The sequence below is a fragment of the Aedes albopictus genome, chromosome 2, assembly GCF_035046485.1.
Source record: "Aedes albopictus strain Foshan chromosome 2, AalbF5, whole genome shotgun sequence".
In the NCBI taxonomy this organism is placed as follows: domain Eukaryota; kingdom Metazoa; phylum Arthropoda; class Insecta; order Diptera; family Culicidae; genus Aedes; species Aedes albopictus.
Window position 1 is genome coordinate 322,348,788 of NC_085137.1, and position 17,240 is coordinate 322,366,027.

At 39.3% G+C, this 17,240-nt stretch overlaps 1 protein-coding gene across 1 annotated transcript in view; it reads right to left on the reverse strand.

Annotated features, from left to right (window-relative positions):
- Positions 1-685: 685 nt before the first annotated feature.
- LOC109403065 (tyrosine-protein kinase Dnt) overlaps positions 686-17,240 on the reverse strand; it is a 305,015-nt gene continuing 288,460 nt past the window's right edge. The window contains exon 13 of the mRNA XM_062852383.1: positions 686-13,583. Coding sequence (XP_062708367.1) covers positions 13,472-13,583 — 112 coding nt within the window. The 3' untranslated portion in view covers positions 686-13,471. The remainder of the gene's footprint in view (positions 13,584-17,240) is intronic.

The following is a 17,240-nucleotide window of genomic DNA, read 5'->3' on the forward strand; positions in this document are numbered from 1 at the left end:
ACAACGAACCGTCTTACAACGGTATGTTTGAGCGGTACGATCGATCTTCTTCTCCAGTCACAGCCGCAGCCACACCGACACCTGGACCATTTTCTCAGCCCAACGCAGCCATCGAGTCAACTTCTTCGCACGCCGATGCACCAATTCGTCGTACATGCAAAACATAAAGCGAACCACAATGATCACAGCACAGCCGAATTTTTATTTGGAGTCAACACCTTCCACAAGCAAGGGATTCAGAGTGATCTAGAAGCCTCGAAAAGTAATCGACTTCGGTACCGACAACCCCCTTCAACAAACGCAACAATTTATCCAAAAGTTCATCCCAAAGTAATTATTTCTGTTCATAAACCACGTAGACCAAAATTTGGCCATCTCAGACCCCCCCTCCCCCCTCGTATACTTTTGTCCTTACAAAAAATTTGAAATTTGTATGAAGCGTAGACTTTGGTCAGAACCCCCCCAAAAGTCTACGTGGTTTATGAACGGCCCCTTAAGAAGAAACATCCACACGAATTGAACTGTAATAAAATGAAAACTTCATAAATGCCTCCATTTTAAAGGTGTTTCGTGTTTTTCCTAGGTAGGGTCTGGGACCATTTGGACAGGGGTCTATTTTGGGCATTTGCTTCTATAACTCAGTCCATTTCAAACCAATTGACTTGGATTTTTGTACATGGGTATATTAAATATGAAAATTTATTACGAAATGTTTCACCTTGCAAATAATGTAAAATACTGCAACAAATCACAGGTGTTTCGGATCTCAATTAGGCACAAAAGCATTGTTTTGATTTTGGATTTATTATTCGCATCTTGCCCATTCATACAGTTCAACGCACAAACGTACTGTTTGATGTGAAGATTTGTGTTTGAGTTTTTGATTTTCCGTTCAAAGATAAATGTATTCGTTAAAGAGTAGTAGCAGCAATTGAAAAATGACAGTTATAACATCGACTTCAAAAAGACGGAACCCATCCGTCCTGGGACGGATGGGCTTTGCACAGTGAGAAAAATGGAAATTTACAGTAAACGGTAACCTTGATGACATCAGTAGCTTAGTTTTTGTTTTAATCTTAATCTAGAGTTGTTTTGCATTTTGGCAGTAAATCTTTAGGAGCATGCAAATCATCGAAACAGCTTAGCCAAAGCTTCGAAATTAACCTAAAATCTGCGACAACGTTTGCCTGCCAATCAGTTTAACACATTAAACGATCCTAATGGGACTGGTAACACTTACAAATGGTAACCTTCAACGTAAATTCGGTTTTGGTTGCAAGTAGAAAAATAAACATCTCTCCTCCGGGCCTTCGCCGGAAGACCGCGTAGGAAAACAAAACTAAATTTTGACCCTGTACTTTCCTTTTTTGTGTTAATAGTAGAGTAGTTGTGGTAGTAGTAGTAGTTTTTTCAGATCCGTTTTTCTTTAGCATGAGAAGTTTTTAGTTTAAAGTTTAACTTTACGGTTACTCCTGGACTCGTTGCGCACTCCTCCAGTAGGTAATATTTACAGAGCTGAAAGATAGAAATTACGAGCAAAGCGGTTTGCCTGTCTGGCAGCTTGGGAGAAGAAAGTTTCTCATTCCCGTGGAACAATAAATTTGAAGTGAAGCAAACGCAGAAAAAAAGCGAGTCGAAGTTGGTAACTATGACCGAAAAGTAGCAACAGTGAGTGGCTTAGGACTAGGTTTCTACCTTGCTTCTTCCTGACGAAGCTGTGCTGGAAAATTGCAATCGTGTGATGTAGTTAATGGTGAGAATGAGTTTCACGTGGGTGATTTTAATTTGTGGCTGGAAAGTTTTTCACTTCGGCTCAAGGTAGGTATCACACAGCATAGCATAGCGCACGGCAAGAGTAGCGGAGAAAAAGTAACAGAAGTGACGAAAGCGGGTTCAAAGAGATTTCACGGGTGCAGTAAGCTTTCCGGTTTTTAACTTTAGCAAAACTGAAACTCCTAGTCGAATTATTCCATCTAACAATAGCGCTACCGCTTCGTTCACTTTTTTCCGGTTGTTTTTTTTTGTTTGGTTTATAAAAATTTTACGTGTAACAAAAATATATTCATATAAATCTGTGCTGTGTTGTAACTTTCGCTTGTTCACTTCTAGCTATTCTGAGTACATACTAATTGTTGTTGTTCTGTTTGCTATTCGATTCCGCTTGGCTCAACTACTTCTATCGATCATAAACTAGCAGCAACGTGTTTTTCCATGTCCTAGACTAGTTAATCTTACATTTATAACAATTATTGTTAAATTGTTTACAACGTTATTTATCCCGATGATAAAGATTTACAGTGTTGAGAGAGATTAATCATAACAATGCACGTTGGGAATAAGAAATTGTTAATTTGATTGATTTTTCGAAATGATAAATTCATTAGGGATTTGCGGCAAACGTGCAATGAAGCGCCAACAAGAATGCCTCCATGGTCTCTCTCTCTCTTCTTGGCGTAACGTCCTCACTGGGACAAAGCCTGCTTCTCAGCTTAGTGTTCTATGAGCACTTCCACAGTTATTAACTGAGAGCTTCCTCTGCCAATGACCATTTTGCATGTGTATATCGTGTGGCAGGCACGAAGATACTCTATGCCCAAGGAAGTCAAGGAAATTTCCTTTACGAAAAGATCCTGGACCGACCGGGAATCGAACCCGTCACCCTCAGCATGGTCATGCTGAATACCCGTGCGTTTACCGCCTCGGCTATATGGGCTGCCTCCATGGTCGAAGAATGAAAAATTGAGAAGCGAAAAAACGCAAAAGCCGAGATAGGAGCGAATACATAAAGAGCCAAAGTCGTACCCCATCAGCGCCATGGACATAGCCAGAGGAGGGCAGGGGGGGGGGGGTCGTGCTCCCCCCCTGGCAACCAGATTTTTTCCTACAGAAATTCTTCCAGGAATTTGTTAAGAAAGCTTTCCTAAGGAATTCCTCATGAGTCTGCTGTTAGGATTCAGGAACTCCTGTAGGGATTTGTTTAGAAACTGCAACAGGGATTCCTTAAGGAGTTCCTCCGCAAACTCTTCATAGAATTCCTTCAAGATTTCGCTAAGGATTCCATCTGCATTTTTTCAGGAATTATTCATGGGATTTCTCCAGGAATTTCTCACGGGATTCTTTCACGAATTTGTTCAGGGATTCCCAAGAATTATTCCTCTGGGAATTGCAGCAGGGATTCCCCTAAAAATTCATCCAGGAATTCCTTCAGAAATGCCTCCAGAGATTCCTCCAGGAATTCTTCTAGATATTTCTCCAGGAGTATTTCTAGAGACTCCTTCGTTAATCCATACAGGCATTCCTCCAAGAATTTCAACAGCGCTTAACTCGGGAATTGCTTCTGTGATTCTTTCTGGAACAACTTATTTCAAAAATTCTTCCAAAGATTCTCCCAGGAACTGTTCTAAAGATTTCTTAAGGAATTTCTCCTTGTATTCTTTAAGGATTTCCTCTCGGAATTAATTCTGTACTTCCTCCAGGAACTGGTTAGTGATTGCCTTACTAATTCCTCTTGAAATTGATTCCAGGGCTCCTTCTGGAGTTTCTTCAGGAACTCTTCTAAGGTTTGCTCCGAAATTTCTACAAAACCTCCATCTACGGTTTCTTCAGGAATTATCCCTGGTATCCTTTTAAGAATTCCTTAAGAAATTTATCCACGATTTTTTTTCAGAAATTCCTCTGGGAATACCTGCAGGGATTTCTTTAAAAATTCTTCCAGGAATTCATCTAGAGATTCCTCCAGAAATTCCACCAGAAATTCCTCTAGAGACTTCTCCAGGAGTTCCTCTGGAGATTCCTTCAAGAATTCCTACACTTGTTCCTTTATATAGGATATCCTCCAAAAATCCCTTCAAGAATTCCTACAAGTTTTTTCAGAGATTTCTCCAAGAAATCCTCCAAGGTGTCCTCAATGCATTCCTTCATGAATTCCTCCAGAGATTCCTCCAGAAATTGCTTCCGGAATTGATCCTAGAATTCCACCTGGAATTCCTACAGATATTTATACAGGAACTCTTGAATGGATTTTCAAGGGTTTTTTTTCCAGAGACTTGTACAATAATTCCTCTAAAGATTTCTCCAGGAATTACTTCAGAGAAGCATACAAAATTCCACCGGGAATTCTCCTGGGCATTCTTCCGAGAAATTTTCCAGACATTCTTCCAAGGATTCCTCCTTGGATTCTTGTAGACATTTCTCTAGGATTTTTTCAGCGATTCCTCCAGGAATTGATTCAGGGACTCCTGAGATTGCTTCAGGAATTCTTTTTGGGATTCCTCCAGAAATCCATGCACGCATTCCTCCAGGAATTAATCAAGGAATTCCCTCATAAATTATGTCAGCAGTTCATCCAGGAATTTCACCAGTAAATCCTTCAAGGATTCCTTCAGAAATTCTTCCAGGATTTTCTCTAGGAATACCTTTTGGATTTTTTCCAGGAATTATCCAAGAATTATTCCAGATCTTCCTCCAGGAATTGCTGCAAGCATTCCTCCAGTAATTCCGCTAAGAAATCCTCCAGGATCTTCTTTAGGGATTTTTCGAGGGATTTCTCCACGAATTTCTCCAATGATTCCTTCAGAAATTCCTTCGAGGGTTTCCTCCAGAAATTTCTCTAGGAATTCTTCCAGGAATTCCTCAGGGGATTTTTTCAGAAATTTCTCCCAAGGGTTCTCTTATTCAGTAATAATTGTTGTAGGAATTCCTTCAAGGATTCCTGCAGCAATTCCCAAAAGAAAACCTCCGGGAATTCCTCCAAGATTTCATTAAGGAATTTCTCCAGAAAATTCTCGAGGAATTACCCCAAGAATTTCTTCAGGATTTCCTGCAGGAAATTCTCTAGGAATTTATGTATAAATTGCTCCTGGACATCTTTCAGAAATTATATCAGTAATTCCTTCAGGAATTTCTCCAGGAAATCCTCTAGGGATTTCTTCAGAGATTCTTCTAGGAAATTCTCCAAAAATATTTTTCAGGGATTCCTCCAGCCAGCGCTATCCGGTTTACAAGAAGCAAGTGAAATACTCATAGAGATAAGACAATAGAGCGTGGGCGGACTCCCGACGTAGGCGAGAAAGACGGCGACATTCGTTTTCTCTATATACCTCACGTCACCTGCTATGCGCATAAACTGACACATCTGGAGGTGCGTGAACCTATTCGGCTTAACCGATGAAGCGCTAGTCAGGAAAATCCCGGGAGTTCATCCTACCACCGGGTATACATAAGGCCTTTAACTATGACAACTGGAAACACTTTTTGTATTAAACATTTTTTTTGTATTATCGACAGTGCTGTTTTTTTTAGAGTTTTTTTTAGGTACTCGTTGGTGATTACTAATACCAGCACATTTTATCATCTGCGATACACAGAAAAAAATATTCATGTAAAATTCAGCGAGAAATCATGCACATAAAGGGAATGCTAGAGTTAGTGCACATTTACACGAGATATCATGTAAAATTACGTTACAATCGTGTAAATTTCCGCTAATAGTCACGTAACTGGTTGGAGTTCATGATGGTTTACGCGATGGTTGGCGGAAATTTACACGATGGTAACGCTTCCAGCACAAAAAAAAATCAGCAAAATAAATTGCTGAATTTCAGCAAATTTTTTTCTGAATTTCAGCAATTTTTTTGCTGAATTTCAGCACAACGTTGCTGATCAACTGTCAAAATTGCTGGATGGTTCAGCAAGTTGAGAAATAATTGCTGATATTCAGTAAATAGGCAATGCTGAATGAAATCAGCACAAAAAAATCAGCAAAGTTTGCTGAATACCAGTAAAAAAAATTGCAGTCAATGGTGCGGTGTGGCCAGAAGCTATTATTATAAATTTCTATTGGATTAATACTTGTTTACATATATTTTGCGCAATATTCAGAACATTTGCCAGACATTTTTTATGAAGTGCTTCCTTTTTATTAATATCTCCCTTAGAAGTAAATTTTATTGGTGATTTAATTAATGAATTCAACTAGTATTACTCTATTTGTATCTTCATAAAATAAGTTTCTGTAGAAAGTAATCCATGAAATTCTCAAGAAGTATCTGAAAATTTTCTTTCAATTCTCTCGAACGATCTTTTGGTGTTTGCTACAGTATTGCAGGATTTCTACCATAACGTTGGTTATAAATTGTTTTAAAAGATTCGCCAAGAATGCTCCTTTTTAGGAATTGTTTCACGGATCAGGAAAACCTATTGTCCGTGCAGTTGAATCCCGGAATTTTCAACTAGCGAAGTTGGATTTTTCTCCAAATCCGTGCGTCGGACCTAACTTCGGAAGTGTTGCGCTGTATAGCGGACCAGGTTTACTATACAGCGCACCGCTTCCGAAGTTAGGTCCGACGCATGGATTTGAAGAAAAATCCAACTTCGCTAGTCGGAAACTCAGATTTTCAACTAAATTGAGAATATTCTCGTAAAATAGCAGGCACACTGATTGATAAGCATTCAAAGATCTATCGATTCAAAACTTTTTATTCCAAGTTGTCATCTAAAGTCAGAGATTAATAATAGTTAAAAAATAATTTATCGTTAGAAATGCTCTTCATCTGGAGTGCAACAAAAAACTAACTTTTAATGAGCTTCAGTCATCAAAACCATATGTTTTTGTACTGGCGACCTTGGCGCGGATTTTGCGGTTTCCAAATCGGCACTTTTGTAACAGCCCTGCAGCAGGAACAGCTGTGAAACTGCAGAGCTTTGACTTCAGTGGCACATCTGCAAAGGAACCGCAGTCATCATCGTCAAAACAAAACGTCATAAAACGGTACATGCTTGAAGAAAAGGTAGTGAAAGCGGAAAATGACCAACATTTGCTAAATATCGGATTCATAGACATTCATTGGTCATTAACGGTGCAATTATTGAAAAGGTAACAGAGTACGAGTATTTAGGTGTATGCATTGACGATAGGCTCAGCTGGGATAAGCATATACAAAAAGTTATCGCCAAATGTGCATCGCTTTGCGGAATACTACCGAAGCTCTCCAAATATGTTCCAGTACATGTTCTATTGAAGATCTACCTTTCGTTCATCCATAGCCGCTACCAGTATGGTATTTCCGGCTGGGGCACTGGTAACAAGGTACACCCAATGCAAATTCAACAAAACCGCTGTATTAAAGCTAGCTTTAGCTTACCGTACACACTCAGATTTGATTACCGAACTCGGTAAATTTTTACTGGGTTTTTGAACAGCAGAGAAAACTCAGTTATTTTTGGTAATACCGAAAACTCAGTAGAGTAAAAAATCCATCATCTGTCAAATCATATACTGAATAAGTCGGTAATTATTGGCGCCAAAATCAATGCTGTCTTTTTCGGTACTTTTTTGTGTACTTCAGGTTACTGAGTATTTCAACTCTTTGGTGCAGGCAGAAATCTCAGTTTTCTGTTAATTTATTGCTTATTGATGTAAAGCTTGAATTCACATTTTCATGCTAAATTGTGGTTCAGACTCTTAGCATTCGCTGAAAAAATAAGCATTCATTCCCACCGCTTCTGTTCCAAAGTTAATCGCACTTTGGCCAGCTATTCACACATAAGAACCCAATCGAGACTGCGCCTCCCGGGAAAAGCACTTGATAATTTGCAATGAACTAGTGTGCCTGTTTGAGAAAATTTAACCTGATCGTCGTAATCAATACAATTGGGTTTTTAAATTAAGAAAAATGTATTAATTTTTTGATTTTATACGAAAGAGCACCTTTTTCTGAGCCGCTATGATTTTTTTCAGATTTTTAAAACATCACTTTGGTACCTAAAATGAATTTCAAAGAGATTTTCCAAAACCACCTTTTGACAGCTGGGCAACTGTTTGACAGCTCTGCCCAGTACAAAATGCGACGAGGGGTGATTCGACAAATCGCTCCCATACAAACTTCAAACTGTTTTTTAAATAGGTTCCCGAGCACCAAAATTTATGGAAATTTGGATTTCGGCTCAGTTTGGCATGGAGATTCAGAATATGGGATTATCTCAACATCGCTAAAGAAGCCAATTGCAAGGTTCCTCGCTAGTTTTTTTTTTATGATTTCTGATTTTATTGAATATTGAATTTCATTAAATATGATCACAAACTTGAATGAGTTTGTGGTACGATGTCCTACCAAACCCAAACACAACCTACATATTGAGGACGCGGAAACCTTGCAATCCGTACATTAGCGGTTACAGCTTCGTTTAGCAATAGCACTAATTCATTGCTTATTTTCGTTTAATTGCTTACCAGCTGGCCAAGGCGTAGAATTCGGGATAAAATAATCACTCAAGAATCTATAAACTGCTAATTCGTTGGAGTCGTCGATCGCCGATGGCAAACATCCCAGACCATTATTGTTTCCGTTTGACGTCTACTTTCGATTCCTCGAATGTTTACAATTATTTTTACCGAATGTTCAGTAAAAATATATTGTTTGCTGATATTTCGGTACTAGTTTTTACTGACTTTTTATTTTCACTGAGCTGATTCGGCGAGGCACCATTTTTACAATGTGTTCAGTAAAAATAACTACTGAATTTCAGTAAAAAGCCATCACAACAACCGATCGTCAGTATTTCTCAATGCAGACTGCTGAAATCTCAGTATTTAAGGTTGTTTGCGGTGTAACATCCGTAAAATAAATTACCGAACAGTGAAATAGAAATTGAGTGTGTACCTATTTCCTACACTTGATTTGTACGAACTGCCTCAACACAAAATACCTCCAATATTAGGCCTTCACATGCTTCAAGTTGGTATTTCCATGTATAAAATCATCAATGAGCTGAATGTTCATCACAATTGGTCATTTGGAAATGCTCTTCACCCACATCGTACCAGGTACCGTCAGTGGGGGTGTCATTGGGCCAAAACTGCATAGTCCATCCCTTTGTATATCGTTACAACAATAGTTTAGCTCTAAATCAATGTTGAATTCGGCAGACACGTTCATTTATATATTGTTTAGGATTGTTTAAAGTATAAATGCTTCAACTTTAATTTTGACAATAATATAGAGTAATTAAAATTGGCCCAATTTCACCCCTTCGAGGGGGTGACATTGGGCCAAACACTAAAATTCAATCCAAATAGTTCAATGTGAAAAAATATCGCTTGCAAATCAAAACTAGTGAATATATAGCTGCTTGCGCACAACCTATCAGTGCCTAGTCACTTTAAAATAACATCACAGACGAACAAACGTGAAAGTTTGACCACATTCATTGTAAACGATCGTTGATCAATTACAATACATGCGCTATCCCCTGGATATAACTCCAACTAGCATTCTCAAAAGACAAAAGAAATATTTCCTCATCATCTACCTATAAACTGATATGCGTGCATTTTTAATTTAGCATGAATCTTACATTTATTTCTAAAACAAACGCCGTTTTATGCATAAAATAATGTGAATACTCGCAGTTGTTTTAATTCACATTTGTAGGGTTCTCGTACTGACTGCATTGCTTTCATATGGCCCAAAGTCACCCCCAAAATGAGTTATTTGCCCTACAGCTCGAATTAATAAGTTTTTCATGCAAAATAGCATACAAAACCAAGAAAACTTATATTACTTCTCAAAACAACTACTAAATATATCTAGAGAACAGCAGTTTATTACATGTCCGATATTCAGCTGTTTTCTACTAGGCATTTTAAAACAACGATTTTGTACAGTACGCTTAACCATGGAAAATGGAAAATTAACAAAATGTGGCATTTTTCTGCAGCGGATGATCAACGCAAGTTATATTTACCATATGGTATCAGCTTTTTGATAATCACTTTAATAAATGTTAGTATTTTGAGCGAAACATCTTTCTTGATTTTTGGCCCAAAGTTACCCCCCAGGCCCAATGTCACCCCGACTGGCGGTACGCTCATCACCTTCGACGAGAACAGTTCAGAACGGAGATAGGACGGCGTAGATTCTCGAACATAGGGCCAGTTATATACAACAAAATTCCTGATAACATCAAAGCTGCTCCAACGTTATTTATATTTAAACGCAAATTAAGGCCGCACGGGACGACGTGTAATTTTTCCTATCTTCCTTCTCTTTTTTTTTTAACAATTTGCCTCACGATTTTGAAGATGCAAATATCAATTACTGACGTAGCTGAAACTTTAGTCGATTGTGCAAATGAACGATCAAATTTCTGGCCAATAATATGAAGAAGAAGATGAGATTTGCATCTTACTAACAACATAGCAATGGCGGAAGATTCAACCAGCAATTCATTCTGAATAACCCTAGAAATATGTTAGTGAACTAGATAGAATTGTCTTAAAATTAATTCAAATGCTCGAAGATAGATATTGAACAAACCTTTAAAAGAACATTAGTTCAGTAGGAGAAGTTCAAACCATGGTATTTTCCGTTATAAATAAATGAAATGAAATGAAAAAGATTCTGGAATAAAAACTCCTCTCCTTTCGTAACAGTTGTAAACTGTATTACGTAAGTCTTTTTTTTAAATGCGAGAGCGTTCTCCACTAAAATACCTGAGTGGGGATAACTCTCCTGCGTCGACCATGGACTAATTTGAAGTAGGAACGATATTGCAAGGCAACGCTTTGATCTGTGTTTGGAAATCTTGTTTGAGAAAGTGCACCTGCCGCTGCCAGGATATGTAGCGGATAAAGCAAATGTGTAATTTTCACATATCATTGCTTTTCAGTCGTTCAAGGAATTGTCGTTAGCCTATTAAAGAAGTAGGTACTCACTTGGCCAAATTTTAGTAGGCAGCTATTGCAATAACTGGAATAATGGTTTTGTCAATCTCCTGACAATAAATAATGAAAAAGATTTTGATTCTTTCGCATGAGAAACGCGACCGTTAAACACGGTTTTTTGTGTTAATATGAATGCCTTTCGGAGAACCTATTAAGGAGAAAGGCCTTGTTGCACAGCTGTTAGTTTACGATGCTGTTGTGAGAGCGGAAGGTGTCAAACAATACGCATGGTTGATACCTTGAGTTCAAAGAGACGTATGTGCGTATTTCGGAGTTGAACCTGTGAATAAAAATCCTCTTTTTGTCATGCCGCGAAACGCCGGGCTCCACTCCGACAGCAATAAATGCGAGTTTGCTCCCCTCACGGCAACTATGAGGGGAAAGACGCAGTGATCGTGACTTCGGTTGGGAGTGTCCGACCAATGTAGACCCGCGGCCAGATCATCCTGATCTTGCACTTATTGTGAATCGAGGACGTGACCGAACTCAGCTACCGCTGGAAATTCTGCTTGTAACCTACAGAAGCCTTTGTTGATTCCGGTAGCATCGACACCAGAGCAACTTACGATGCCACCCCAAAGTTCTTCTGTGCCTCGTGAAGTTGGACTGCCTCAACAACCTGAACATCAAGCAAGTTTCCATTCGTCAGTTCGTAGCTCAGGTTTGTCTTCACCAGTGTCGTCATCCAGGTCGTCATACGAAGCATCCCCAGATTTTGCTTCAGCCAACAGTGGACCTGCAACTCTCACACAGGTACTGTCACGCCGTTCTTCAAGAACCCGAAGGCCACGGCGTTGGTTCGACCCGTACCGCCTGTATTGAAGGAGGGGGATGTTGGAGTACAATGGAATATTCGGAGTGCTTCTACCATGCATCCCGCTAAGCTCGAGTTGGCAGCGTGAGCTACCACAGTATGATGCCGTCGTTCTTGTATGTGCTTTCCATTCATGGTTGTCTCTTGATGTATTGTTTTCTGGTTGATAGTGAGTTAAATAAAAATGTCGTTTTTAGAATGTTTTTTATTGTTATTAATTTGTTAAAATATCCGCGACTAATCATTGTGGTTTCGCGCCAAGTATTCGCGTTCGCGAGATCGACCACCTTGGGCCCGAAAACATAAAATTATCGACGTAAATATATATTTTTGGAGCGGTAATGCTGCAGCAAGGACCACGGCAGAACTTGGAACCTAACAAACAGACGCGGAAAAGAACCAACTAAAAGAAGCGGTGTGCGAAGAATTGGAACTGCTGTACCACAAAGAAACAGACGTAACACATAGAACAAATTTCATAAAAAAAACATCGTCACGAAACGGTATCGCCCAATGCTGAACGTACTGTGTTTGGCCGGGACACCACTAAGTGGCGGTAGTGGGTAAACGTCAAATAGAAGCAAAAACGATGTCAGCGCTGCGATCGGTCAATTTACCAATGAATATTTGAATCAACCGTTAAAAAGGTGATCGATGGGATGCGGTAAGAGTGTGACGTCTCACACTTCTCTGTGGCTGTACCATTCCCAAGAAACACGAACGATCTGAAGCACTGAGCATTCCACAACGGTTTGGTGCCGCGAGCCAAAATATGCAGTGATAAGGACGTGAGGCTCTTGACCATGGATACCATATAAACAGATTTATCTGTATTACACAGATTTTTTATAGCTTCCACACAGATTTCGTTTAAAATGAAATACAGATTTGTGTGCTAGAGGGGCAATTTTACTCTTGTATGGGACACAGATTTTTCTCCCAAATTTTGTAAGGGATACAGATTTTTCAATAAATCATCTGGCATCCCTGCTTTTGATGGATGGACGTAAGGTGATCGAAAGGTGGAAACAGCACTTCGATGAGCACCTGAATGTATGCTCCAAACAAATTTTCACATTTGTGCATGACATGAGCAAAAGTCTAAGGTACACCGGGGAAAGTTGGCACAGGTGAGGCAAGATGAAACAAGATTTCAATATAATTTGAAAATTTATCCTTCACCAGTTTGTATGAATCAAAAACTTTATGTTATGACATTCAAACTGCTAATCATTATTAGATAACATCATGTTAACCCGCTGTTTCATCTTACCCCAACCGTTTCAACTTGTTCCGGTGTACCTTATTTGAGAAAGGGAGAGGGGTCTAAGGTGAACAAAATTTGGTCTCCGTGGTTTATGAAAGGTCCTTTAATAAACTATGAGTAATCCTTTTTTATGATTGAATATTCCTACTCAACATATTAATGATTAATCTTTACAACACTGTCTTTCTTCAGCAAAAATAATTGGCAGCCTTTCCTCCTCGCATAGGTTTGAACTTGTTTCTCTAGTATTTTATCTACGGTAAACCCTTCGTGATCGATGCGCGAATCTTCGATACAAAAGTTAACCGATAAATCTATCTGAAATCTTTTCTTGCTTCTACGGTTTTTTTTTTCTTTCTCGCACCCTTTGTCTGTAAGCTTCCGCTCATAATTTATTGCACGTTTCGGATTCACTTCTTCTTGTGCCGCCGACGTGAACCGGTTCCAAAGGAATCCACTGCCGCCATTTGGCCACACTCACAATGTACTCTAGTATTAGTATCCTATATAGGTAACGATCGTGTGACGTTTCGAGAAAGCACCTTCAATCATATCAAAAGTGGCCGTCGTCGGATGGAGGCCGCATCCCGCCTAGGTCAGATCGGACCGTTTCCAGAGGAGCAACGACGGCGAGGAAATCATCCTCCGACACGCTACCGCAGCACCACTAGACGTACTTGCCCAGGTCCTCGTGGAAGTCGTGCAGGTAGGCAATTAGCTGCGGGAACGAGGGACGCTGCTTGTAGTCCTGCAACCAACAGCATGACATCACGGTGTAGCTGTGAGGATGAAAGGAGAGAGAGAGAAAACAATATGGGACATGAGAAAATGGGGAGGAAAAGCGGTATTAGCTTACATATTCCACGGTTTTTCGCATTGTGTTTTCCTCCAGTGCTTGGGTTGGCGAATTGATTAGGGTTACCATAAATACTCTTATCATATGTTCAAACTAGGGAAGCTTATTCTGTTTTCGGCAGCTTTGTTTTTTTTTTCATCAAGGGGTGTTGACTAAAACCTGTCAAACTCACACTTGGCCTCAACACTTTCCTCATGATAAAGAAAAAATCTACCGAGAATGCCGAAAGTCGACCTATATCAATTGAATTTTATTGGTAGTGTTTGTGTATTTGTCCAAAAGGTATTTTTTTTCATATTGGCCGAAAATAAATATAACATTTCAACAATACATACAGCTAGGAAGTGTAGAATTAGCTTTAGCTAAAATACGCGTTAAGGACAAGCTATTTGGAGTACATAGCTCAAGATTTCTAGAGCACCGTTTTTTTTGAACCGTTGAATGGATTTGGATTAAAATGCATCACGCTGTTGACAACCACTGAACAATTAGCGTGATGCATTTTCATCCAAATCCGTTCAACGGTTCTAAAAAACGGTGCTCTAGAAATCTTGAGCTATGTACTCCAAATACCTTGTCCTTAATAAAAACAAAAAAAGCTTCCCTAGGAGTACGAAAACTATCAATATATGTTTACAAATTTGGCAAATACGGTAACCCTAACGTGGATAGGTTATTTACTGTTGCAACACGACCGAGCAGGGAAGTAAAAGTGTGAGAAGAACTTTTTTCTGGGTTTATGACACTCGTGTCGGGTGAGATTACCCTGGCCGGAAGGTGTTATCGGACTAAGAGGATTTGGCGCTGGAATGAGTTTATTGTGATCGGAGCGGGGTTTCATGCATGCTGCTTACCCTTTGTTCCTACATATTGGGAAAGGAGCTTTGTGGTGGCTTGGACGGACTGAACCAATGAAAATATGTAAGCACTAATTACATCGATGAATAAATTCATTTCGAATCAGTCGGTTTGTTAGATCATAACGATTTACTTAGATTGATTTAGTTAGGACGAGATTAGCAGACTAATTGATTATTGAAGATTCCTTTCCTAAATAAACTTAATTAAACTCAGGCATGTGTCCAACACAATCAAGCAAATTCCGACATAAAAAGCTTATTGAATTACTTAAGCATGTCACAACACCTCCCTCAGTACGAGAACTAATTACACAAAACCGATTTGTTTCTTGTTGTGCTGTGATTGTAAAGAGTTTAACCATGCCTAGTCTGGGTAGTGGCTACGGCTCGGATAGCTCGGATTAATCTTCAACATAAAAGAACAGCAATGATATATCTTTGCAGACTGCGACCCTTGTTCGCCGTAAAAATCAGACATTTTGGTGCCGAGTTGCACTTCCTAGCAATTTAGCCCTCTACTCCGCACCTTCCGCAGAGTTTGCTCCTGTCGGGTCTTTTACACACCCACGTTTTATGTCATTGTTCAAAGCACGCCACTGGCGGCTCGTAGATGCTGAGCGGACTCACTGACCAGCCTACCATGATCTTGCCGACTGCAGTCGCCTTGTTCACCTCTCCTAAGGGAAGTTTGATCGTGGCGATCTGCGTGCCTGCCGGGCCCTTGGTGCATCTATGTACCTCGCACTGCTGTTTAAATGCGGCTGCAAGCTCTTCTGAGTCGGTGATCTCGTCCAAGTTTGTACACTGGAGAGTTGCCTCCGCCGTTAGGGCTCTTACCTGCATTTTCTAATACCTTTTGAGCTAGTGCCTTATATGAGGTGCCTTTCTCCTTCTTCAGCACTAGCGTCATCTCCCCAGTCCTGGTGCGGCGGATGCTGTTTACATCCGCGCCCAGTGGTGAGAGACGACTCGCATGGCCCTCAGCACCTCTATGGGCCAAAAATCAAAATTACGCGAAAAAAGTCCTTTTTTTTCTAAGATCGATCATTGCGCATATATTTATGATTATTTGGGGTATGTTTCATTGTGTACCAGCTGATTTTGTCCATTTTTAAAAAGATTGTACCGTATTTTGTATGAAGAAATTTCTTATAAGCGAAAATGCTAGATTTTAACTTATATCAAGAAAAATGTGATTTGTGGTGACAAATGTCCCCAGCAAATGTAACGCATACATTTCCTCAAAGCATACATAGTATACTTTGCATATTTGATGTAATAAGTGCGTTGTTCAAAAAGTTGGAGTGTTCGACCGTATTCGGCTTTCAACCGGTCTAGGATGCTAGATTAGACTCTTATTTGTCGAATGCTACCGAACTTTTTTGCGGGAGTTTGCGGGAAACCAAAATAGTGGGATTTTAGAGCATGCGCTAATTTTACCATGCTTTTTTTCCACAGTTCTTCAATAATCTACCACTCTTGCCATTACGACACATTTTCTTTATATCTTGCGAAACAATACCCGGGTAGACAAGAATATCTAAATCATCTCTCAAATCGAACACTTTTTGCTGTCATAGCTCGATGTGATTTTGATGAGTTATTCAACAACCTAATGAATATCGCACGAATAGCTCAAAGTGATATGATATCAGTTTTTGTTCTTGTCGAAATAGCTGAAAATTTCTACATAAGAAGAAGTTCAGCTCTTCTGAAGGAAATGGAACACATACACCCATAGAGATGGCTTAATGTTAGTGAAATGCCATGAGCCCCTTTCTGAGCTGTGGAAACGAAGAACCGCATGCTCTTATTCCCTTGTTATTTACAACAGCGAGCCACATTTGAGTGGTAAGCATCGCCGCCTGTGAATCACAAGGTCTTAGGTTCGATGCTGGATGCTGACATTTTTTTATTTTTTTTTTCTAGAAAAAAGTGACAAATCTTGTCTGCTATTGTTTTGATCTTGTAATATCTTAACGAGCTATTATTGAGTAGTTCACCATGTACCTAAGATTTTGCTATTATTTCTGTTCTTTTACCTCTCATATCAATCAAACCAATATCAGTTTTTGCGCTTCAGTAATTCAATCAATTATAACTGAATATGCTATTCATCAGATTTTTCCACTTACTCGGGTATAGGGGGGGTGCGGGTAAGACGGACATGTTTAGGAAACACTCTATTTTGACAGTGTAAGCAATGCGATAATTAAAATTTTATCTCCATACCATATACTTCAACTAAGGTACTTTACAGTCTGCAAGCCGATAAAGCAATAAAAATTTTTCCATGACTTTTGAGATAATTAAAAAGTGATCTCCAAATGTATGTTTTTCAACAGTGTGGGTAAGACGGGCCGGTAGGGTGGGTAAGATGGACACGTTTGGAAATTTAGCTAATACGCCTCTAATTGTGTTAAATGATGTTTGTGGCCGTTTGTATTCGGTAGATCAATCATAGTAGAATCTAAATTTGGCCTTAAATCTCTTAGCGAAACGTGTTTTTGCAAATTAAAATCTATTTTGTAAATTGGAAACCTCCATAGACTGATAAACGCCTAACAGTATGCAATGCTGTGGTAATTTTACAAAGTTCAAACTGTTCCAACAACAAAAATTCTAATATAATAAATTTTTGAACAAAAAATCAATATTAAATGCTTTATACGGCTTCCACAATCATTTGTGTACTCCATAGATTTCAATTTGTGAACAAT